Raw genomic sequence first — 24,778 nt, 5'->3', positions numbered from 1 at the left:
CACTGGCCAGGGAACAGCCATGTTGGCTGTGTTTAGGAGAAAGAAAGGGCATTATGATTTCGAAGAACAATGAAAAGCGAGGCTTGAAAGCAGTCCTGCCAGGGAACCCAGCCTGCCTCCCCTCCCAAAGCTGGCTCACCCCTGGCTACGTGAGGCCAGAAGGAAAGTACTCCCCACTACTCCTCCATCTCCCGGGCAGAAGGTCTCCAGCCAGGGCAGAAGAAATGCTTCCCACAAATGGGAAGCATTTGTGGCTACCACAACAGGAAAGTTCAACCAAGCTAGGAAAATTTTCTTTTTTCATGAAAGTATGAGCAAGAATTTTCAAGTTTCAAAGGAAGAAGGAGCTGACAGGAAGGGTGCAGAATTCTATAAGAAAAGGCCACTCATCAAATCAAATGGGTTCTTACGAAATAACTTTGCATTTGATCCTCATTCATATAATACACACATGGTGCAATTCCGGCTGCATCAGAAAATGGAATAAACTTGTGGACCTTCATCCAGGATAATGGATTCAAAAGACAAACTACTCTTTAATCAAATTCAATCAGTCGCTAAAGTGGTTAAAGAGTTCTCCCTAAAGACAAAGGCAAAGAAGAGCCTAATATAATAAGCACCTTACAGAATAATAAACTCATTCATCATACTGAGTTGTCTACATGTGGTTAAAAAAAAAAAAAATCTGATTTTGCTCTCATCTACATGCAAGTGTATCAGATGGTGAACATTCCTGATACATCCACATAAGTCAAATAAAATCTCATACTAATTTCACTTCCTTTGGGAGAAAACCAATCCTGACAGATCTAAGTTTTTATTTGAAGATGACACAGAGAATGTTCACAGTACAAGGTAGCGCTACATCAACCAGAAATGACTCCAGACATTTAGAAACACACCGGGTATATTAATCAGATAAAAGTGAATGCAAATAAGCTGGCGTAGAGCAGAACATTCATAGACTGTAACACACCCATCCCACTGCCTTCCCACAGAGAGAAACTGCCAAATAAATCAAGCAGGGAGAGGTCACAAGACGACCTGAGTGCGTAAGAGGGAAAAAAAAAGTACTGGCAGCTCATGCTGCTCATGATATATGAGCAGTGCCCATATATACAGCTGCGATTTCTTTTAGGGGATGTTTCAAGCAGCTAAAGGGTTCCTCTCACACACTTCCTGTACCACAATAGCAACTAATGTGGAAAAGCCGATGTGGCTCCTGAAAATACATTTTCCGAAGTCACCATTTCATTAACATAAGGTGAACGTGTGCATCGGCTGGCTGGAGTACAGAGGGAGCAGAGCTGGAGCAGCACATGGGGGTTTGCCAGCCTGGCTCACAGCATACGCCCTGGTTGCAACGGCCCTGGCTTCCCAGATTTGCAAGAGGGAAAAGCAGAGGCGAGAGCAAGCTCAGCTCCAAGGGGAGGAGAGCAGCGATAGCAGTGGGCATTGGGCAGAGCTGCTGGCACAGCCCTGAGGAGGGGGGGCCAACACATCGTCAGGAATCGGCCAAGACACTTCCTCTGATGAGACACCCACCAAAGGGTACGATGAGCCAGCCCTGTCACAAGCTTCTTTACCTGGGAAAAGACCAAGATAACAGCTATGAAATAGCTAATGAATACATTAGCCAACATATTTTGGAATTGCGTTAAATTAAATCAGAAAAGGGTCCCTTATTCTGTGATAAATGTGCCTGATTAGGAATTATTCTGGAATTTCCCCTTCAAATTCACATCACCTGTTACTCTGAAGTAACATCACCTCCAGAAAAGCCCCAAGGCTCGAGGTTATAGGATCTACTCATTAAGAAGTCACTACATTAAAACATCCCCATTTAATTTTCACACCTCTGAATATGTGCTTTCCAGTTTGCAGCCCTTGTGAAATTTAATTTCCCCAACCCACCAGGCTGCTAATCTTCAGTAAAGATGTATCCCAGTCTAAAAACAGAATTGAAAAGGGAAAGAAGCTGCTAATCCTCTGGCCACAGCTATCACAGGCTCAGCAGGTTCTTCCAGCTCATCAAGTCAACATGAATCAGAAGGGCTTGTGACATGGGAGGTGAAGATGAGGAGACGGATTGATTTGCAGAGAAATTCTCGCTCTATGCCAAACGTTCAGCAAATCCCTTGTGGAATTAGTCCATCTATGTTTCCATGATTTGCGCTATTCTGTGCTACCTATCATCCCTCCTACCTCTGCTGAGAGCTTCCAGACTTAGATGTAACAACTTTTCACCAATATGTCACTAGTGATAAACTGTTCATCTCATTTCTAGTCCTACAAAGCCAGCACACACACATACACATTGTTAATCAAGACAGAGTTATTAAAAGACAAAAAGAGGGTCCCTTGCTGGGGCCACCTAACAGAGTAAAGCAGGAGCAGCACAAAGACATGCTCACGGCAGCATAAGAACTTGGGGGTGAAAGAACGAACAGCCTTTGGCCAAAACAGTGAACCTGTAACACAGGAGGATTAATTATAATTGCTTTACAAATCTGGACCAGCAGATGTGATCAAATCTTTCTCCCCACCCTTCCTGCTAAGTCTTTGTAGAAGGTCCTTAAAAAAAAGCTTGTGAAAACTGAAAGTGGCAAAGGCACTTGCTAGTTGTTCTAGCTTGGCTTTATCTGCTGCACCTGACACATGCACAGTGCTTTACCTGGGACAGGTTGAGGGTATGGATTAATTAGATTGGGAGCACTGTGAACATATGCTAAGAGCAGCATTGGGTTTCTCCATTTAGCTGTTCCTTCTGTTCTACTCCATCCTTTGTGCATGAGAAGGGAACAGAGCACAGGGTAGGCAACAGTTGGCAGGACATCTACTACCAGACTCTTGCTCTAGTTACCCATCATTTTACCCCTACAGTGCTAGTAAGCCTGGCCAGCCACTGCTTTTCAAGAGTTTCTGTTCTACACATTTAACCAGGACAGTAGCTATTTCACCCATCAATGGACTCCAAAAGCTTCCATAACTACATCATGTATTTCTGTGGGAGGCAGGAGTGGAAGGGGAACCGCAGTGATTCATCCACACTCTGCAAAGAGGAAGATGCCAGGATGCCTTGCAAGACGCAGAGGACTTGCTGCAGTCTGAAGCATTTACTTCCCAACCTGAGGTCCCCCTGCAGAGAGGAGGAGACTCACCTTCTATGGATAAAGTATCTCGCATGCTGCTGATGATCACTTTATGGGGAAAAAGGCTATTTCTATGATTGCACATAGATTTGTTTTTATCTTGCACCACCTTGTGTCCCCAGGATAATTCAATGAATGACAAGGCTCGCTTTTAACCCTAAAAGCCAACAGATCAAAAACCATATAGTTCTTGTCCTTCATGAAAAGAGATGTAAAAATAGCTCCCCCTGCCCCCCAATAAAAAGACTAATAACTGTTTTTCCTCTGGTAAAATATTTCTGTTGTAAAGCCCTCGCTGAGAACCTGTCTAAAGGCAACAAAAGTGGGTTCATGGTTATGTGAATTCTATTAAGTAAATCTCCTGCTACACCTACTCCATTGCGCTCTTTTTCTTCCCAAGGTAATTAACATCTCTGCAGAGTTGGCTTCCCACCTCCTCCACCCAGTCTAAATCTCTAAAATCTCCTATTTTTGCTTTGACATCTGACTGGAATTTTTTTTCCTTTTAGGCACAGCACACACATCCACCCACCCACACGATTCAAAGCACCGGCAGCTGTTTCATGAAGAAAATCTACAGCAAGGATTTTCAAACCCTCAACACTGGAACAAATTGTTACCCAGGAATTTCATGCAACATTTTACAAAATATATAAACCAAGATGCTTGAGTGTTATTTTCACATGATAAATAAGATTTCTAATTTATCAGAGACAGGGAGAAGAATAGAGTTGAGACTTTTTATTTTTTCCTAGTGACTAAAATTGAGGTGAGGGAGAGGGCTGTGTTACCTACAATCAGATACAATTAAAAATCCCCATAGTTATGTCACATTCACGCTTTGGAGGATTTAATAAAAGCATATAGTCTTTGTGTAGAGTATAACCACATTGCTGTATGAATCATTTAAGCATTGATCACTTTCTGCATCCTTCAAGCTGTATGACAACTGCTTCACCTAAGCCTGAAGGTCCCTTTGCAGAGGTCAGAAATGGCATGGCCATGTGGCATCATTAAAGACTCCTCTACTCTTTAACAACCTACACACCCCAGGGAGCAGTCAGCAATAGGATAGCTTAGCACTTCCTCTCTAAAATCTGGAAAAATTGTCCCTTGGCATGGCCAAGAAGAGCAGGTACGTTAATTTTTAGGAGATGACAGGATCTACTTGGCATCTCCTAAAGCACCTAGAAGTAGTCACTCTTAGATGACAATCAAGAGCAACCAGGTCTAGTAACACTCAGAAGCAATAGACTATCATAACTGAAGATACAAGGTATCTATGAGATAATATAAAATACCAATCCTCCTGTGTCCTCAGAAATGCCTCATTCCTTATTCTGCTGTTAGAAAATGAAGCTAGGTGGAGGTTAGCTGGGGCTCATGTGATCATTTTTTTTCACTCCTCAGGGAGAATCAGCTTTGGACTTCAGCTGGTATTTAATGGTTGACAGTCGTTTATACTATTCCTCCTTTTCCATCTAACCACCACTGTGCATCAAGAAAGAAACAATGTTTGGTTTGGGGTTGGGTTGGTTTTTTTTTTTGTTTGTTTGTTTTTTTTTTTTTGTTTTGTTTTTTTTTTTTTTTTTTTGTAAAAATAGGAAAATATTGCCTTGAATTATGTTTGGTGCTCAAATTTTAAGAATACACAATGCAGTGTAGTTTATTTATAAACTCCATCTGGCATGACTTGATTAGCATGTCTGATACATTAACTCTCTGAATAGGGATTTCCAAGTATTAGATACCTCTGGCACTACATAGTGGGGAGAAGGGAACAAATAATTTATATAGCTGTTTCATTGGACAAGCAATCCTTAGAGTTTCATAAAGCACAGCTTATAGGAATTATTCTTTATTACTTTCAGTAGCCAAATTTAAAAAAAGAGAGAACAAAAATCCCAGATTAGGAAACCAACAGCTAACCAGTGCTGCATTTATTGGAATTCTTGATGAAGTCCCTGATATCCTGGGAGGAGGCTGTGGAAAGCTTGAGGGGATGGAGCACATGCTCAGTTCACCTTTGGGTACAAGGTTCCTCAGCTCCCTTATAATTTCTTTTGGAAGAACAAGACAGCACAGTGCAAAACCTGCAAGCAATCTGAGCACCACTGTACTCCCTGGAGACTGGTGAGCAGGTATGGAAGTTTTTACCATCTAAAATTTGTTTATTTCAGTCTCATCCCACAGGTGTTGCTCTGATCACCTAATGAAACCAAAAAGATGAGGGAAAGAATCTGTAAACTCTACCACATTGTGCCTGTGTTGATAATGTTACTAAAAACTTTGAATATTTTCTCAGTTTTCACCTAACCACAAACATAGATTATTTTCACCAAAAATTTATTCAAGATTCTTCAGAAGCTTTGCCAAGTTCAAGGACCATGACCTAAGACAAGCATCCTTCGCTTGATTCCAGGTTTCTTTACAATAAAATCACATGGTTTAATTAACCTCTCTGGCACATTCAGATGCCACATTCATACTTGAGTCTGGTGATCAGAAACAACTCTGTGTGAGGCAGTTATGTGCTGAAACATTTTCTTTTACTGAGCTTTTCTGAGAAATTTTAGAAGAGGTTTGGAGAAACCTTTCTTCTATAAATTTTGGAAAGGTTTTAAAAAGGAAAAATCTACCCAGACCAAAGTTTCCCTACTTGCTGGTGAGCAGTGCAGCAGGAAATCCTCTAGCATGGATTTTAATCTATTTTTATCTTTCCCCTTTTTATTTTCTTTTTATTTTTTTTTAAGAGTAACAAATTGTGTTTCTGAAAAGGTTTATGCAATCTCCTGGATTCAGTTGTGCATGGTCCTTCCAGAGCCAGTGACACACATGCACTGTACATACAAGCAGAAAAATGAGCCAGATAGGATCAAACAGTGGCAGATGTGCTTCTGTTCTTCTGTCAAGGATACAGCTGTTGCCAGCACATCGTTATCATTTCTCCTAAGCTTACTAACTGGCTTCTGAAGGATTTACTTCTAGGAATAATCCAGGCACTGGATTTTTCACATTTCAAAGTTAATATCTTGGAAATACACTAATATAAAAACATTTAAGTGATATGAGTTCTACAGCTCTAGACATTTATATTTTTTTAAACCAAAACACATCTTCAGCATACGATCGTGATTTCTGGTTGATGCCGTCTCAAGGGATCCACCAAATTTCCTGGCGTTTACTTTGCTCTGTTTCTCAGCTTTTGTCAAGCTCTCTTTCGCCTGAAGTCCCAGACCTTGTCTGTGCAAACATTTTAAATTTTTCCTTCCATTCCCAGCTCATCTCCACCAGTATTAGCAATTCTGAAATTACTACCGCAGTTAAGCACTAGCAGTATTGGATTTTTTATCCTCTGAACACTCAAGGACCTGTCCACACAAGAACACCAAATATTACTAGCTCTACCTATCTAAACCAGTCTGGGAAACTGTTGAAAATTCTCCTGCAGATACAACTCCAGGCAATGTACTAACCTCCCAATTATTAAATCCTGCACCTCCGCTCAGCCTGAATTTCTGAATACTTTAAATCACCTTAAGCAAATAAAGGATGATGCAAGTGGGTAGTCTCATCCTTGGCTGACAGCTCTGCTTCTTTATGCTGTATTTCTTCATCACCAAGTTCCAAATAAAATGTTCTCAAGTTATTTTAACATCTAGAGAGAAACGAAAGCTCAAGTAACTTTAGTCAAGTACACCACAGACATAGACAACACAAATATTTTAAGATCATCAGGGACTGCTATTTTCCTTAATTTCATTCACTGTTATTTCAAAGATGTCTTTGAGAAGAATGTGAAGTGCTGGTCTATGTAGCAGAAGGATCGAGTGCACACCTCAGTGGGATCACCCCACATAGATACTGATCCTCATTTTAAAATGTGCATTTAATTTTCTACTTGCATCTGTCCTGCTTCAACTTCCATTAACCCCAACATTCACATTTCTCTTTGATAGTCCACAGTCTCAGTAATTTCCGTCTCCACAGGACCATTTTGAAGTGTAACACCTGGGGCACACCCTGCTCCTCCGAGGTACCAGACCTGGCACCCCATGCAGACACCCCCCTGCCGCTACCCCCGCACCCCGGCTGCTGCTGACCCTGTGCCCACACCACAGCCTTCACCGGAGCAGCAACCCCTGCCTAGGAGGCCCCAGCATCGCTCACTGATGGCAAGTTTTCCTTAAATTGAGAGTTCCCCCTGAACCATTCAAAGTGATGCTAAAGAAACTACAAGTTGCATTACCACAACTCTAGCATCTTTAAATGAAATGAGGAAATAGCTATAAAAATATTAATTAGTTACTGCAAGTTGTTTCACTGTCTGAGTGAGAGACTGGTTCCAGCTTAGGTTAGGCTGGTGTGCTATGACTCAGGGCAGGACAGATGTTCTCCTGCTCTTAATCTGCTCATCATACAAAATGAAGGAGAACTCCACAAAATGAGCAGCTGTCTCTCAGAGAGCAGCCCCATCCAGCTTCATTATTTACAGCAGCAACAAGCCCAAAAGGGACTGTAAAAAGCAGCTAGAGACTCTTCAGGCATCTTTTACAAAGTACTTTGTTTAGCACATTGGTACTAGAACATGTATTCCACATACGAGGATCGTTCTGCAGCACAGGCTGGGAAATCTGAACCGGGAAAAAGTCCACACTGCAGCTGCCTTATAAAGCAAACTCATCTGATAAGAGTGATTAAATGGCATCAAACTATTTTAAAGGCTCTAGTATGGATTCACAGTTTATACACACTGATATTATTATAGTTGTTCTGTCTCAACAGTAAATTACTTATTTATTATATGATGAATATATAAAGATCATAAAACCACAACTAATGATTTTACTTAATAGTCATCTCACTAGCATAAAAGCCATGAGATGTTTATTATAACATACACACAAACTATGCACACTGGAAGACAGGAGTATTCATTAAAATTATATTTTATATCATGTTTTTGTGTTTCAAAAGATGTTCTTCCTTTTATGTGCGGGGTTAATTAGTTCCATTTGTTGGAATTACTCTTTTATGGCTCCAGTATCATCTCCAGTGCTAATAATCATGTTGAAATTAGCTCCAATAGTTCATGAAATACTTAACACTATGATAAAGAGAAGATGAAGGTCATCAAATATGCTCAAATTTCTGTGTTACAGCAATCAGCCAGACCAGTACTGGAAATTTTTTCTTATGGCATACGAAGATTTCTTTTGTGGACAGGTATGGACAAGAATGCAGGAATATTGATTGGATCAGTCAACTCAAACTTCCAGAGGTCAAAACCTGGTCATCTTGCCATCAGCTTACGCTAATGCAGCATCACCCTTAAGATGGGATATGTCTTTTGGGCTCTTCAAACAGAAACAAGTGTCACACACTGCCTTTTTGATGAAAGGTCCTTTTCGTGTTGGTTCTCAATGTCAGGCATATAAGTAATATTGAGCTCATGCTCCTGCCACACCCCTGTTTTATGGTTGGCACTCTTTCTGTAATGATCAGAAAAGATTTCCCACTCAGCCTGGAAGAAATGGCATGAAGGGCAAAAAAGAGCATGGCAGAAAAAGTTTTGAAAAGAAAGAAATATCCATCTCAGTTACCCATCAGTGAAAAAAGCTTTGAGAAGCTAGAATAAAAAAATATTTTCTGTTAATTTAATCAGATTTTACCAGCAGGGGCTCTCTGGAAATCATAGTCTTGCCAGTGCTGCAGTCAGCAAAATAATCTTGAGGGCAAGGAGCGGGGCCTCTCGGCATTTCAGCAGGCACAGGGCAGCCAGCTCAGGCCCCACAGCACTGTGCTGCTCCGGGATGCACAGAGCACTCCTGACAAGCGATGGCCATAAATAAAAACTAGGGCAGGCAAAACTGGATATAAAAGAATCCCCGTCCCTTTGACAAAACACACATATATGCTCACCCACACCTTTTGAAATCATGGCATTTAATTCAGGATTTCTCTATACAGCACTTTGTAAGGTCACTTTTACATCCCTTTATCTCTGGCTACCCAAGGCTGTAAAACATCTTCTGATCATTTTACTACAAAATTATTAAACCTGCAAATGTAGATAGCTACAAAATTTAGGGATTTTAAAAATATAAAACATGGCATATCACGCCACCTAATTCATTGAGAAAGGGGTCAGGCAAACACACACTGATATTCTGAATGCCAAGAGGGCAGGTGGTGATGCGATCCATTTCTGCTACACATGTTTGCGAATCAGATCCATGAGGTCCTAGAGGCACAGTTAAATGCTGCCACACCAACGCAGGCCCCTGGTGAGGTACACATTGCCAGAAGCCTTTTTTAATTCAGTGCCAAAAATTTTGTAATATCTAAATTACTTGGTAAGTTTTTCCTGAGAAAGAGCTGCTATTGGTTTAATGGCTGAATTTACGTCAACGGGAAAAAAAAAAAAAAAAACAAAAAAACAAAAAACAAAAAAACCCACCACATAAAGAACTAGCCAGATGAAAGAATTTCATCTGTGCTACCATACCCTGCAATTTTTTTCCTGTGAAAGGAAAGCTTCTTAAATCTAAGAGTCACCTTTTGGCAAAATACTCCAGGATATTTTTAACAACTGTGTCTTAAAATAATTCCATTTCCATGGGCAAAGAAAATGATTTGTTTTGAGTCTCTGAACACAGCACTGGAAGAACTCTGAATTTCTTCTCCGTGTGCAGAGGATGTCTGCCTCCAGTTGCAAGAACAAAAAAAGCGTGGTCATAAAGAGGTGGGCAGCTATTAAATTAGGTAGCAATTAGGACTGGTACAGGAACGGAGAAGCCAGAAATACATAAAATATTAGCAGATGTACATATTACCCCTTCTTACCTCCCTAAATATCTGCTACCACAGATCTGCTGGGGCTCTGTCCCTGTAAGCTTTATTCTTCTCTGGAAATCACACTGTCCGTTCTTGCTGGGACACTCACTGATAGATCCCATTATAAGGGCATATATGCCACTTAAACAGCTTCATCATACTATATAATGTACTGTATTCACTTTGGGAAACATTATGTGAATACTGACTGGGAAAATTTGGCCCATATTCTTATTCTTACTAATTGCAATTTACTTCAGAAATAGATGCACTGATTTTGCTTTCCCAGCACAGCAATTTTTCTGGTTCTCTCTTCAATACTTTCACACACTCATGCCCAGCTTAGCTGCTGTTCTTCAATATTCAAGGTTATTGTTAGGTAATAAACTCTTCTAAATGATCTAGCAACTGGGAATGAGTGTCAGCCGACAATTTTTTTTTCTCTAAAACACAAAGTCTTTGTTTCTGGATAATGTATTTAACAAAATTACTCTTGCAATCTATTAATCTTTTTAACCCCAATTTTAATGTTTTTCTAGTCATCTGTTTAAGGATCTCACAGTGACAGCTTAGGACTGGCATCTGAGGTGACTCTTGCTGTGTCACTTTACTGCTGCCATCTCAGAATGTTTCACTATACACTTTATTGCTGCCTATTAATTTTTAAGATAGCTTTATATTTCTTATTAACAACTTATTTCTCAAAAGATAAAAATGATACTGTTGCAATAACAGGTTTTGTAGAAATAAAACATCTGAACATTTGAAAATGGGGGCAGAAGCTTGTTTCTGAGGGATTATATTTCCTTCTCAATTTCTACACAGAAACAAGTTTCTCATCCTTTCCCCCTTGTCTATATTGTTTAGATAACACATATTTCCAATTCATAAAAAATAAACCCACCAACTAGGGCACTACCATGCATTATTCCACAGGATGACAGAGGATATCAGTCCGAGTAATTGTCATGCTTTCAAACTTTCTTTTTGCCTCTAAAAGGCAGAATAATGTAGGTCACTTTTAATGAGGAGCCCTGTGTGTGGCTTTCCCCCACGTACCACAGAGCAACTGGGCACTTATGAGTTCATGTTCTCCCTGCATCATCACTGTATTTTGTCATTTTTCAACAGGGCTGACTCTTGCCCACAACGCTGGGCACTTTCATATGGTGAAGTCTCTTGGCTGCCTCATTAACTCTGAATCAGTGTGTGCCCTTGCATTTTACTGTATCATTTCCTCCAGCATTCATTATGCTGCAGTTTAAACAGCCTCTGGCTAGAAACTTCTTAAAACATCATGATGAAATTACTTTCTCAACAACATACAAGTCAATTATAATGTAATTAAAAGATAGAGTAATCTATTCCCTTGTTTGATAATGGTATATCTTTTAAGATCATCCAGTGCATGCTCATATGATATCTGTGAAATCTTTTGCTATAAATTGTAAGCTACTGTCCACAGCACCTGTTTTTCTGTGGAAGACGCAGGAATTTATAATACCTGTTCTCTTCCTGCTTTGCAAATACAAGGAATTAAAGCGGTACAAGCAGCTTTGAATCTAGAGTCTCCACTTTTCAGTGCTTAGCTCCCCAGGCATTTCAGTTCAGTTTATTGTAAGTGGGCTGGGAAGATTTGGAAGAAACCTGGTGCCTGGAAGGTGTACATTCTTGCCTGCCTGCCCTCCATCACATCAGACTCCTGATTTTCAGCATGAGCCTCTTGCATATCCCTCTGCAAGGGAAGACTTAAACTCCCTTGACTTCACCCTACTCCCTTTCTGTCCCATTTTACTCTCTGCTGCAATGTCCATCTTCACCACCTCCTCATGTATCTGCCAGGCCCTTCAGTCCTTCCCCATCACTTGGAAAATGGGTAAGGACCCGACGACAGCGTCCTACTGTGTCAGGCAGCAAAGCCAAGCAACACCCCTGCCCCTGCCAGCCATGCTCACAAAATGAGTTCCCAATATTTACACCTTTAAACACATGGGATCAGTGGTTCCCTTAATCCTCCCCTTCAGCACACTTCTGAATCCTCCCACTCCCCTCTGCCCTGCCGCACTCCTCCTGTGCCCAGGGGGTTTGGGGACAAGGGACAGGGGCCAAGAAGGAGAAGGGTGACAGGCTATGCCTGCTGGCAGAAGAGAAGATGGGGCTGAATGACAGGGGATTGAGGAGGGTCCAGGCCTTTGAGGACAGCAGCAGCAGCCTGAGGAAGCCACTGCTGCGAGAATTACAGCCCATCGCGTTGGTGGTGCACCAGGAGGAAACTAAATATTCATCTGGTTGACGTTACACAGCCTGTCCCATGTTCTGCACAACAGCAGCGCTAATGGATTTCAGCAGCCCTATGCTACTCCACGTACTTGCAATTCAACACACTGCCCAGAGCAATACATTGAATGCTAGAAGTAAAATAAAACTTCTGCAGCCAGGTAATGAACAATGTTTAAGTGAAGTGCTCTGTATTCTTGATCACTTTAAAATATTTTTATTGTTACTATGTAATGTCAACATAAGGTAAAAAAAAAAAAAATTAATCCAACAGCTACATACAAGTTGGATTTAAGTGACATTTCTCTGCAAGCCACTGTGTACCATATATGCTTTTCTAAAAAAACCCCTGGTACAGCAGCCCTGTTGCAGTTCAGACAAGGACAGAGAATTGTAAGAGATACACATCCTTCGTCGTGACCTTCCTTTTAGGGCCAAGTGCGTTAATATACTTGAGCTTTAGCTTTTTTTTTTAAAACAGAGATAACTTCTGCCCGCAGTGATGCCATGATGCTAATCCATCTGATATTTGCCAACACACGGAAGACTCTAATAAGTGAGATGTACAAAAAACAGGACAACACCAACTGATGCTGTCTATAATATTCTTCCTCACAGTCCTACCCAGTTTAATTTTTGTCTAGAAAAGTAGGTCAAGACACTAAACAATAGTTGTTTGAGGGAGAAAAGCATCTTTTATCTTATTTGGGTATAAACACCCTTCTTCTCCCAAATCAGCACTCTTAAATCGGACAGGCAGGGTAACTAAGGACCCTCCAGAGGCAAGCGTGAAGGCAGCATCTCTTCTTGACCTGTTCCTTAATCAGCAAAGGTTCAATACAAGAGGAATAATTCATGTGGCCAGCAACTGATTCTTACTCAGGAAGCCCCAGGGGAGAATTTTAACCATGGAAAGCTCACCTTCTTCTGGGGCATGCTAAAATGGAGGGGTGGTTCCTTCTGAATGTCTTTTTGGCAGATTACAAAGCAAAGCTTGGATGCCCATCTTGTTCTCTGCATACACTTTGCAGTTCTGGGCAGGACCTCTGGCTGTGAGCATATGCTGCCCCTGCAGCTTCCCCCTGCCACATACAGTAATTACTTTTTTTCATTAATTGGTCTTAATGCATGCATGCACATCCACAAATCAACCAACCCACTGCTGTGAGTACAGCAGTTTTGGCTTCGAAGTCACGCTTGCCTGGCTTTGTAAAGCCAACATCCCACTACCACCAGCACCAGCTTCACCCAGGCAAGAGCATGGGTATCTGTGGGGTGTAAGCAAATTTTGGGGGTCTCAGCTTTACCGAATAAGTTGCAGGGGTTGTGTGGGCTGACTGCAGACTGATGCAGCTGGGGCGGTTAGCTGGCATTTCTGGAAGTGAACACACCAGCGCAAACAGCGTAATGATGGTGATATATTAATGCTGTACCGATGTCAATGAAACATTACCATCAATTTAAGCAAGTAGTATGGCTGATTTATAAGCCAATATATAACCAAATATAGCACAGGAGATGTTTGGAAAAACAAGTATGTGAAATAGGCATGACAAATAGAAAAGCTTTATTAAGGGATGATTACTGCAGTGTCTCTCTCCCAGGACAGTGATATTTTAACATCCTCATCCAAACAGGAACACAGATAAACAGGCTGTAAACTTGTCTCGTTACCCTGTGGTGCGTGCTTTGGCAGAAATGACTCATGATTTTTGTACACGAGTGCAATGTTTTAACTTATACCTCTGGCTGGAGTCTGCTAGTGGAAAGCAGTCACCTTACAAGTTACTTTGGAGGGACTAATCAGAGGGATAAATCTAGTATGTAATAGAAACAGTTGTCTGAGCAACCCATTCAATCCGACTGATCGGGATTCTTACAGGAAATATTTCAGCACACTATCTGGTAATGCAAAACAAAATAAGAAAAGAAGAGTGAGAGGGGGAAAGCCTTCATGCCTAATTTGTCACCTAAGGCTGATGAACTCCAGTGCAAAAGCTGAAGAAAATTAAGTGCTAACCTGTAAACAGTTTAACCAGGCAAAAGTGAATATGCACTTGGCATTTACATATCTGTCTCCTCATTTCCTTTAAAAAGAACAGTTTTTTTCACCAAAAAGGCCTCAGCCTTATCTACCTAATACAGGTGTTGGTTTTAGATATTGTACTACAGACTCAGTTTGGACACTTAAAGCTCTTGGCTCATTAAGATTGTGAAGTCAAACTAGTCAGAAATAAAATCAGTTAAGTTCAGCAAAATCACTTTTATGGTGTCCTGTGTTTTTCCAATTATTACTACAAGTGTCCATAATGAATTATATTTTTTAAAAGTGAGCATTTATGAACTTAAGTGCTTAATTTAGCCCATCTACATCTATCTTCAGCCAGGGCCGAGAGTTGCGATCCTCTCTGCACAGTAAACATGCCGGGGTACCATCAACCTCCTACCTTGGCTCCATCCACACTGATAATCCGATAGCTGTTTCTCGTGCTGTCATAGAAGTAGGAAACAGTTACAGCCTGCTTGCTTGCGGGAACCCAGTTCTTCTTCGTGCTGGGATCAATTTGGAAGACATGGGCTCTGGTGGTGAAGATGGGCTGTTCTCTGGAATAGGGAGGGACAGGAGAAATGGACGCATGAGTCTGCAGAAGATGAAATGTCCCAGAAGCCCAGCCTTGACCAGGCATGTTGAAAGCACAAGACTGAGAGAGCCTGGCAATCCCCCAAGTGAAAAGGCAGAGCAGTGACACTGCTGAGCCATGATCCAGCCTTGGGTACCTCTCCTTGGCATCGCTAGGTGACATTCAGTGCCCTAAAATTACTGCCATAACCCAGGATGCAATTGGCTTTTTTCTAACTCGATACCCACCTTTTCCTCAAAATATTTATTTCCAGGAAAGGACACTCACATGCATTCTTTCTTTCCCCATCCACATATTTTACCAAAAGCAACAACAAGCCACCCACAGCTGGATTTCCTCCTGCCATGCATTCCTGTGAACTGCTACCTACAACCAGGGTTCCTCTATGGATGCACCAAGGATTCCAGTGACCTCCAGGCATGGTGTATTTACTGAAATATTAATCTCTATCCTTAGAATCCCACTGTTCTGTGAATGTGCATGAAAATTTCATCAGATGCAAAAATAGTCAATCATCCTAGGGAACAAGATGGGAAAAGAAACACAACCAAAGCCCTGTGTTTGTATATATTGCCTTTCAGCTCAGCTCTCAGTGGATAACATACTGCACCTCATACCCGGTTCCTAAACACCAGTCCTCCTTGGATGCTTTTTCTCACCAAGAAAATTGTGCACACAGTGGAGAGCTTTTGTTTTATCTTCAACATGTGACAATGCAAATCACACATAAAAACAGAGAAGATGCAGGACCAAAAGAACAAAACCTGATGCACACAAAGTTGTTCAGGTTGAAGATCAGAATTAAGACTTAAGGCCATCAAACTAAATTCACTTCCAACTATACCTTTAATCCAAATTTAGAAGTAGAAGTGAACTGCAAATCAAGCTCTACTGTGCTTCTAAATTCATTTTTATGCTTTTAGTTCTTAAAAGCTACAGTATATAATGGTCTATACTAAGTGTACTGCTCAATATATTCTTATCACGTACAAAATACTGTATCATGAATAGTTACACTTGACAGAATTATGACAGGATTCATAAACAATTGTACTACAATAGAGTTACCACCCAAAAATGTTTACCACATGGAAACTGAAAAGGCTGCCAGGCTGAATTTTGCACAAAGCAAGTGAAAAGAGGTAGGTGAAAGGCCTGAGAGATCTCTCGCTCTCGTATGCTCTTCTTTCCTATTCATTTAACTAATTCTCTTCTATTATTCTCAATCCCATAGTTTTGGAATTATGTTTTTATTAAGATTTTTATAATCTTCAGATCCTTATACATCCAGTTGTGCATCTTTAGAACAGAACAATTTCAGGTACTGTATATAGGAACTGCATCAAACATCGCACATGATCTTAACCATTGCAGTTAACTTAAAATCAAGAGGAGTAAATTTACAAATATCAAGCAGCTGAAGTGGTTTAAATGTAAAATTAACTCAGGAAAGATGGAGTGATCTTGCAAAGCCCAGCAAGGCCTCAGGAGGGAAAAACCAAATCAATGGTTTTCTTACAAGACATATGCAAAGTTTCACATTTTTCCAGGGGCTGCCATGCAGGTTTCTGGATGGACAGCTGTGCTGAACCCTGTAAAACACTTACATTAAATAAATTGAAATTACAATGGAACTGTCATGTTACAGCTGAGAAAGAGTAGCACTTGCTTCACCTCTTCCTTATCAGTAACTCACTGAACCTGACTCATTTCACACGCTAAAATTGATGCTGTCCTGGGAGGAAAGAAAGGGCAGGTCTCCATAACATTTTAAAAATATTTCCATCATCCATTACACAGGATTAGCTGCATAACTCCCACAAAGGTCATGGAGTTCGTTTGCAATAAGGAATACAAGGAAGGGAAGTTTCCCCCAAGCTGCTTACTCTTTTACTCTAAAAATACATACTTTCTCTGAGTGAAGAATAATTTTGAATTTATTTCACCTTTTACTCTGCTCTGTGTTTTTTGTGGATTCTACTAATAATTGCTTTTGCTAGTGGTAATATGACCTATATATTGCAGTCTAAACTTTCAGAAGTTTCCTCTGTTAACTCATCTTAACAATACCAGAAAACACTGTTAAAACTAAGCCTGGCCTCTGCAGAAGTAGCAGTAAGCATATAAAGTAAATCTGGAGATAAAAGTAGAATGAATCTATCTCCATTTTTTCAGGAGTCTTGTAGCAGCTACTGTTGTCAATAGGAGATGTATATATGCATCCAAGTGGATAAATTAACAGATAATGAGGCTCAGAGCTTGAGATAGACATCTATCCATTCACACGGGGCCTTTATTAAAAAGTAAAGTCAAAACCTGACCATGTTTCTAAACCTTATGATTATTAAACCCCCAAAAAAGTGCATTTTGTTTTCCTGGGCACAAGCAGCAGCCCTATCACTCACAATGATGGCATGCTAGTTGATAAATTATTTTAAAAAAAAGGAAATGTGATGTGTAAACTTAAGCGTTTTAACTCATTTGAGATAAATGAGCTGTTGACCTCTCATTGAGACTCGAATTTGGAAGGGCCAGTTGGTTGCTTTCCACATATGCCTTTGACCTTTCTGCTGTAGGTGGCTCTACAAGGCAGCAAAGCCCCAGGACTGATTTTTGACCCCCTGGAGCAGACTAAGCACCCCCAGGACACAGCCTCCTGGAAGGATTTCCCAGTGTTGGCTCGTACCAGTTCATGAAAAAAGATGCATTTCTGTGGCTGTGCCTGCCCTGTTGAACTCCCTGTTGCCCAATCTACCTGCAGGTATGTGCTCAGCTGCCACCCCAAGGGCCCAGAGCCGGCACGGGGAGCTGGGGCCACAGGCACCGGGAGCTGGGGCCACCATGCTGTCCCTCATGCCACGGCAGGTCGGCAAGCCAACAGCATTGACAAGCTCCAGTCGTGCAGCTTTATAATGGGGGGGAAATGTCCTCCTTCATTTCACCTCAAACTCCTTTGACAAGTGAGGCACACACAGGCACTCAATTTTCATATGAAATGCTGAATTACAAACTTTTAAAACACTTACCACAGCCTTACAGAGCTCCAAAATGAGGAGGATTACTCTGCATTACTTACTTGCAACTTTTGACATTCAAGAAAGCACTTTACTAATAGAAGAATTACTTCATTTTCCAGAGTTTCTTTCCTTTTAATTTTATCAGAGATTTATCAAGTTTTATGTTTATAACAACAGCAATGTTAACTTGAAATTCCTGCAGCACATCCTGTGCCATTTGAGCCCCTGTAAGCTGGTCATTACATGAGACAGCCAGTTTGCCCGGGGAGGCAAGGAGCAGCGGTGCTGCCAGCCAGGCTGCAGACTCATAAATCAGAAGACAAACAGAATTTATGAATGTTTAAAATCTCATAAATTTTAACCAAAGTTGTTAATGATTGATTAAACTCTCTAAAAAAAAAAAAATCCGTTTAAAAATCAATTTGCCAGTAACATCCACTGTTTAGAGTAAAGCTGCTTGAAAAGTAGCAAATGGAGACCTAAATTATAGCTAATAGTCCTTTGTTTAATAACGCTGATTAAGACAGAAAACACACTTTGATAAGCTTTTTTTAGTATTAAATACGGCCAGCACATTTTATAAATATGATTTCAATTTTCAAGTCATGGTTTTACACATTTTAGTTGACTTTTAATTTCTGTCCTTGTGTCATATGAGACAAATCTCAAGTAAAAAACAATCATTCTCCATTAACATAGAAATATGTCATAAAGCTTTTCTGAAGAATTTAAAAAGCAAACCCCAAGACTCTGGAGCTAACTAACTGCATCCACAGCTGTGTGAGATATGGTACTGCTTTCTGGCTAATATACAACCATGCCAAATTTTACAAGTGTGTGACTAGCTGCAAGCCATGTGTTCTATATTACTCTTCCTAATCAACGGCAATGAGCTCTCACTTAGGAAAAGTTCAAATTATTTAATTCAGAGTTCCTTGTTTACCATTTGAATCATGAGCACAACCAGTGATTTAAATCACTTCAGCTGTAAAGAGCCTGAGCTGACTGGCAGCCAGCACCGTATGGGCTGTGGGGTATTGGTGGCTGACGGAGCCACGGCACAGCAAGCCCTGGCTGGGTGGCCAGCCGGCATCTGGGAGAGCCCAGCCACATGTGGAGCTGGCTCCAGCTGCAAACAAAGCACTGATGATGTGAACGCTTCTGTATGGGAGCAATATTTTTTGGTAGGAAATGCAACACAGTGACTCAAGCGGGTGCCTGCGGGATCAGCACCCAAGTTCTTTTAAATGTGCAAAGCGTCCAGTGGACATCGGATGGATGTGCTGACCAAGCAGTAAATAGAACAAAGCAGCTCCTTTACTTGCAGGATATGGAACATCAAATGTATTTGTGATGGGAGCTCTAGTACTCCACCAGAGGCAACACCAGTATTTGCACATTTTGCTAAAACTTTCATTAACAGATCACATAAAATTTCAAGGATACAGTCTCCTAGTTTATAGGACAGGATTATTTGTGCTCTCTCCACACTAATATTAGGCAGCTTTGCATTAACTGCCTAATTTACCAATTGGAATAAATACATTTTTTTAAAAGAATGTGTCCTCATATAGCTGCCATTTGGTGGAGGATGAATATACCTGCAGAGAGCATGTCAGCATAGAGGTTTTGGAATGTGGTGCTTCCTGCTACAGGCCAGCGTCACGCACACGCTGAGGTTTATACTACCTGACAGTGCCAGCAGATCTACAGTGATTTGCTATAACAAGTATTAGATAATGAGAATCTTTCAAGAAAGGAGTAGGTATGAACACAAACCCCTACATTGCAACATACCCCCTCATCATTGATCATGCTACAAAAAAATTTATTTGCTAAATGCAACATGATAAACTTGGTGTCAATAGTTGTTTGGATTAAGCATTGCTACTACTGCCTAAGAGTGCAATAAAAAGAACTAATCCTTTATGTATATCTTCACATATAATGTAGTTTGGAGTGCCATTTGTATTTATTTATGATATTAGCAACATTGCTACGAAGAGGAGTGCTGCTCCCACACCACGGCTCCCCAGGCTCGGCCAGCTGCCCGTGCATGCCTCTCCAGCGTGCCGGGACACTCGGCAGCCACCCTCAACCCCTGTGAGAAAGCAGGACGGTAACGGCACCAGCTCCCAAAGCCACTGAGCATTATGTGTGCCTCTGACTTCTCAGAAACACATGCACAGCTCCAAAGGCTAAGAGCACATTAACAAGGTAAACTTGTGTCTTCAGTCACAAGCAAAATTGAACAAATATTTCCTGCCCCTTGAAAGCAGCAAGCTCTCCAGTGACTCCTCCAAGACCCCAGAAGTCATCAAATGTCCCCCTTCAGCTGGCAGCAGTGCTGGCACTGGGGGTCCCCATGCCTCGGGGTGCACAGCTGCCCTGCCAGGCTACTGCTGCCTTGCCTTTCTAGATTTTACTGTTGCATGACGGCCCCCGAGTTCATGGATGAAGATCTTTCTCCTGGTTGAAATACTCATTTCAAGGAAAGTCCTAGCAAGTAATGATGCCTAAAAATTACCTGTGAAAATACTGTTCCATCTACCTGTAACACTACTTTTTCATAGATGCACATCTCAAACTTTAAAAAACAACCAACCCCTCTCCCCGAAACACCAAAATCCAAGTAAAAGCAGACCTCCGATGAAGGACGTAACTGCCGTGGGGAGAAATAACAGTTCATGGTCTTGCACATGTGATTAGCACACTGGTAGTAGTTTGTACACCAAACTAATCTTTGCTCAAAGCAAGAGAGTCCACTGTCCTCCAGCCTGTTACTTCTACATATTAAAGGCTTGTGTTACCTTGGATCAAATCTTTCCAAGGAGCTGAAAACCACATGAATTCAGTTCTTAATGATGACTGAGGACAAAGTCAGAAGGACACCTCCTCGCCTCACCACGCACACTCCATTCAAGACAAGTGCCTCCCCCTTACACTCACCACAAAAAATGAGTTCAGCTGTCTCAGCCCGATTCCCTGAGATACTGTAACCCCAATGTCCATCATGGGCCAGTTTATGGCTGGGCCCAATCAGTGCAGGCAAAACACAGAGCTGGGGAGAGGCAAAGGCTAAACCTGCACATTTTGCAGATGTGCTAGCAGCAAACCGGCATTACAAAACCAGGCAGCTTGCTCCTGTCTCAAATTGGCATATGCTAATTAATCCAGGTCATTCATCTCATCAGCTGCGACAGGCAGGTTCTGGTGCTGCCTGCCAGTGTACACAGCCAGCAGAAGTGAAGAGCCTGTTTCAACTTGCAAGGGTGCAAAACTCGTAGTGTGAAGCAAGCAGGTGGGTAATGGCTCCATTTTACACCTGAGGAAACAGCCATTGAGAGTGAGATGGCATCCCAGAATAACAGAGCCAGTAGCAAGCCTGGAAATAAAATTAAATTGCCTCATTTCCTCTCTCTACCTTTGCTATTGCTAACATTGCAGGGCAGTTTTATACCAGAGCTTCTACCAAGGGAAGTTTTTGACTACATCAATTTAAAAGGCTAAATCAACAGCTGAATATTCACCACTCAACAACAAAAAATATTGAAAAATTAAGAGTCTTTACAGATCAGAGGGAAGCCACTGGTGGCTTTAACAACTGCTCCTACACGATGTGGAGGAAGGTGGGACAGGGTGCCAGCCCTGCAAACCACCCACCTGCAGCCAAGTGCTGTGGGCCAGACGCTGGTCTGCCCAGAGATGGGCAGCTCCTGTTTGCCCTGCAATGCAAACAGTCTTCCTCACACAGGTATTCCCATAGCAAAAATTACTTGGAAGGATGGAGAAGCAACCCTGAGCAATACAGGGCAGGAAGGGCAAGCGCGGAGAGAGAGGGAAGCCTTACTATCTGTTGCATATGAGGGATGGGAGAACTGGCCCAGAGCAATAGGCTGGGATAGTAGTGGACAACTGCACTCTCTTTTTGCTTTTCTTTTTCCTCTCTGTAAAAAGCAAATATGCAGGCACCCCTTAAACTGCATTTGTCAGTACTCTGATAGCCAAGCCCTGCGCTCCTGGGTGGTGATCCTATTCCCTGCTGCTGAAATTCCTGTTCTGTAGGCAGACCAATCTCCTTGCGATGAGGTTGAAAAGAAGTGCTGAGTCTGGCAGCAGCACCAATCGAGGGCAAGGTCATGCGACTCATTCAAATAACCACAGCCATGATTCTCCGGTGCCCACTTTATATTAGCTTTGATATCAATTCACCCGCAGAAATATATGAAATTCATGCAAAAAAAAAAAAAATCCATCTTTTTCGCTCCCTTCTTTTACAGGCACTATTTTAACAGACAGAATGTAATTAGCAAAAGTGCTTCTTGGGTTTGTAGGAAACATAATAGTTCCAGTTACTTAGACAGAAAAAAATTAAGAAAAAACCTAGCTAGCTAAATCAGAATTTTTCTATTAAAGGCACAGATGATAATTAAACTCATTTTTGATTTGCAGCTGAGTAATTCCAAAAGAATAAATCTTGAGGACAAAAGCTCTCGGTATGAAAATCATTGTAACATCTGTGAGGTCTCACAATACCATTATACCTTTATGAAGTCAATATACAAATTAAAAGGCTTAACCTGGACAGTGAAAATGCTCACACTTTACTTTTGGTCTATCTCCAGACAGCTATTAACCTTTCAGGACACAGTGAATAAACAGTCATATACAAGTGACAGGAACTGAGAGGACCCTGAACTTATCCTCCACAGGTAAGGTTATTTATTTAAAAAAAATAAAAAAAAAAGTTGAGGTATGTGTGTGTGAAACTGGTTGTGTTACTCTGATTATTTCAGAGATTTTTCCTGAGAAGACATTGAAAGAAGATCCATAAATCTGCACCCCCCAGGAATGTTTACATGGCCTCCTATTTGCATAGGGATAAATTCAAATCTTATCAAACTGAAAAAAGTGCTTGTACTCTGTTTACTCCCAACATTTCTTCTACCCTTGTTGACAAATGAGGCTGCATCAGCACATAAACAGACCCCCAAAGCCTTCTTATTTTTCTGGATCGGTTAAAAATTACGTGCTCTGGTTTCGCCCCAGCTCCAGTAGAGTTAATGCTTTTAGCACAGCCTCCTCTGTGGCACAATGTTTGCATTGTAATATTTCAGCAAGAGATTGCCATTGTAAATTGAAAGTGTAAATCTTGGAGTAGCGAGCACAAGTCTGTAGGAGAGGGAGAGCAGCCTCGCTCTGCGCCTTGCCCGGTGCCAACAGTCCCCACCCAGACACAAACTCAAAGAACACTGGGTTTGTTACAGCTCTGTGGGCTCTGGCTCACAGATCCGTGTACTTGCACCAAAATTTACCCCATGCATCTGGTGTTAGGAAGGATGAAGTGCCAGCATGCACTAGCCTTGAATTTTACACACTCAAAAGCTCTTGGCAAGACCCTCTGCCACAGCGCAGGGAGGCTCGAGCAGGAGGGACCCCTCAGGAACTCATTATAGCAGGGGGTGCAGGGCTGAGCCAGCCCAGGGGTACCCCAAGTGCGAGAAACACTCAGCTCAGCCCCCCAGGGCACACATCAGCCTCTGCTGCTGTCAGAGGAGCCCAACCAAACCAGAACGAAACTTGCAGCTCTGTGCCACCATGAATTTTCTCATGCACAGGCAAAACACCATGGGGGCTGGTTGGTTTGTTTTACAAGGAGGAATAAGGACCCAGTGTACAGATCTGAACTGCATCAAGGTCCTCGAGCACCACCCAAGAAAGAAAAAAAAAAAAAAAAAAAGGCAGCATTCCTCAGATCCCTCACCTGCCCTGCAAGCACTGCCCTTGCTGCGGGAGATGAGGTACCAGCAGCCCCAGCCGCTCCTGGGCCTCCTCCTACATCAGACACCATACACATCCAGAGTTAGCACTGGTGAGAAATGATCAAAGAAGAGAAAATAATTTAGCACAATTTGGGAGGAAGAGAGTAATTTATTTTGCATTTCTAAACCAGCAGGAAAATCCTTTAGCATGCTAGTGGAGCCTTTATTATTATTATTAATCCTTTGCACTGTCTTCTGTGTGGCAGAAAGCTGGGGATACTTTGAAGTGGTCTGTGCTATTTGGTGTTTATTTAAACAATTAGGAGATTAAATGTCAGAGGATATATGATTGAAATACATTGTACCTACAAACAGAAGATTGAAGTGAAAGACAATGTGTGTGTTTGTGCATGTAAAACCCACTGACACCACCTGGGCAGCATCTTTATGTTTAGTGCTTTTTCTCCTCTTGTGCTGTAAGAATTTGCATGGCAGATGAGGTTATCTTTGCACAAAGAAATCTGAAAAGTTGATTTTAATCAGTAGCATAATCAAAGCCTAACTATTGCAAAATAATATGATTAAACACTCCGTTATTTCAAACGCCACAGAACTAAGCAGATCCTTGGAGGGGAGTACTTTTGTGCACTAATCCATGCATGTAATTATCGATATACTTTCCCATGCCCTATTCAAATGCTCTCCCTTGAGGCTTTTTTTTTCCCCCTAGTGCAAGTGGAAGAAAGTCAATCACTTCAGTTTAAAGAACAAGTTGTATAACTCTTTCTGATCTACTGCCTAAAGGATAAAATAAGGAATTCTACCAACTGTAACATCCGAAGCAAATAATAGGGCTTTGCTTGTGACAGTGGCCACCACCCTGTGCAGGCAGCACAGGCAGGGCACGGCGTGCACCCTGTGCTGGTACACGCCGTGACCAGAGATGCTGCCAGAGCACCGGGGCTAATAAAACACTCAGGTCTGAGTGCTTCATTAGACTGCAAGAAAAAGGGTGCCAACAGATGGTTTAATATGAGGATGCATGCCTCTAATGAAACTTAAGCATGTAAAAATTAAAAGCAATTAAAGAG

General features: G+C 41.6%; 1 protein-coding gene across 1 annotated transcript in view; it reads right to left on the bottom strand.

Annotated features, from left to right (window-relative positions):
* The window catches only part of HOMER2 (homer scaffold protein 2), a 65,350-nt gene that overhangs the window by 26,809 nt on the left and 13,763 nt on the right, over window positions 1-24,778 (bottom strand). The window contains exon 2 of the mRNA XM_032983006.2: window positions 14,714-14,870. Coding sequence (XP_032838897.2) covers window positions 14,714-14,870 — 157 coding nt within the window. The remainder of the gene's footprint in view (window positions 1-14,713; window positions 14,871-24,778) is intronic.

This window comes from Tyto alba, unplaced genomic scaffold, assembly GCF_018691265.1.
Source record: "Tyto alba isolate M040663 unplaced genomic scaffold, T.alba_DEE_v4.0 Super-Scaffold_41, whole genome shotgun sequence".
Taxonomy (NCBI): domain Eukaryota; kingdom Metazoa; phylum Chordata; class Aves; order Strigiformes; family Tytonidae; genus Tyto; species Tyto alba.
The sequence above is the reverse complement of the archived record's forward strand: the minus strand, read 5'-3'. Positions and strand labels throughout refer to the sequence as shown.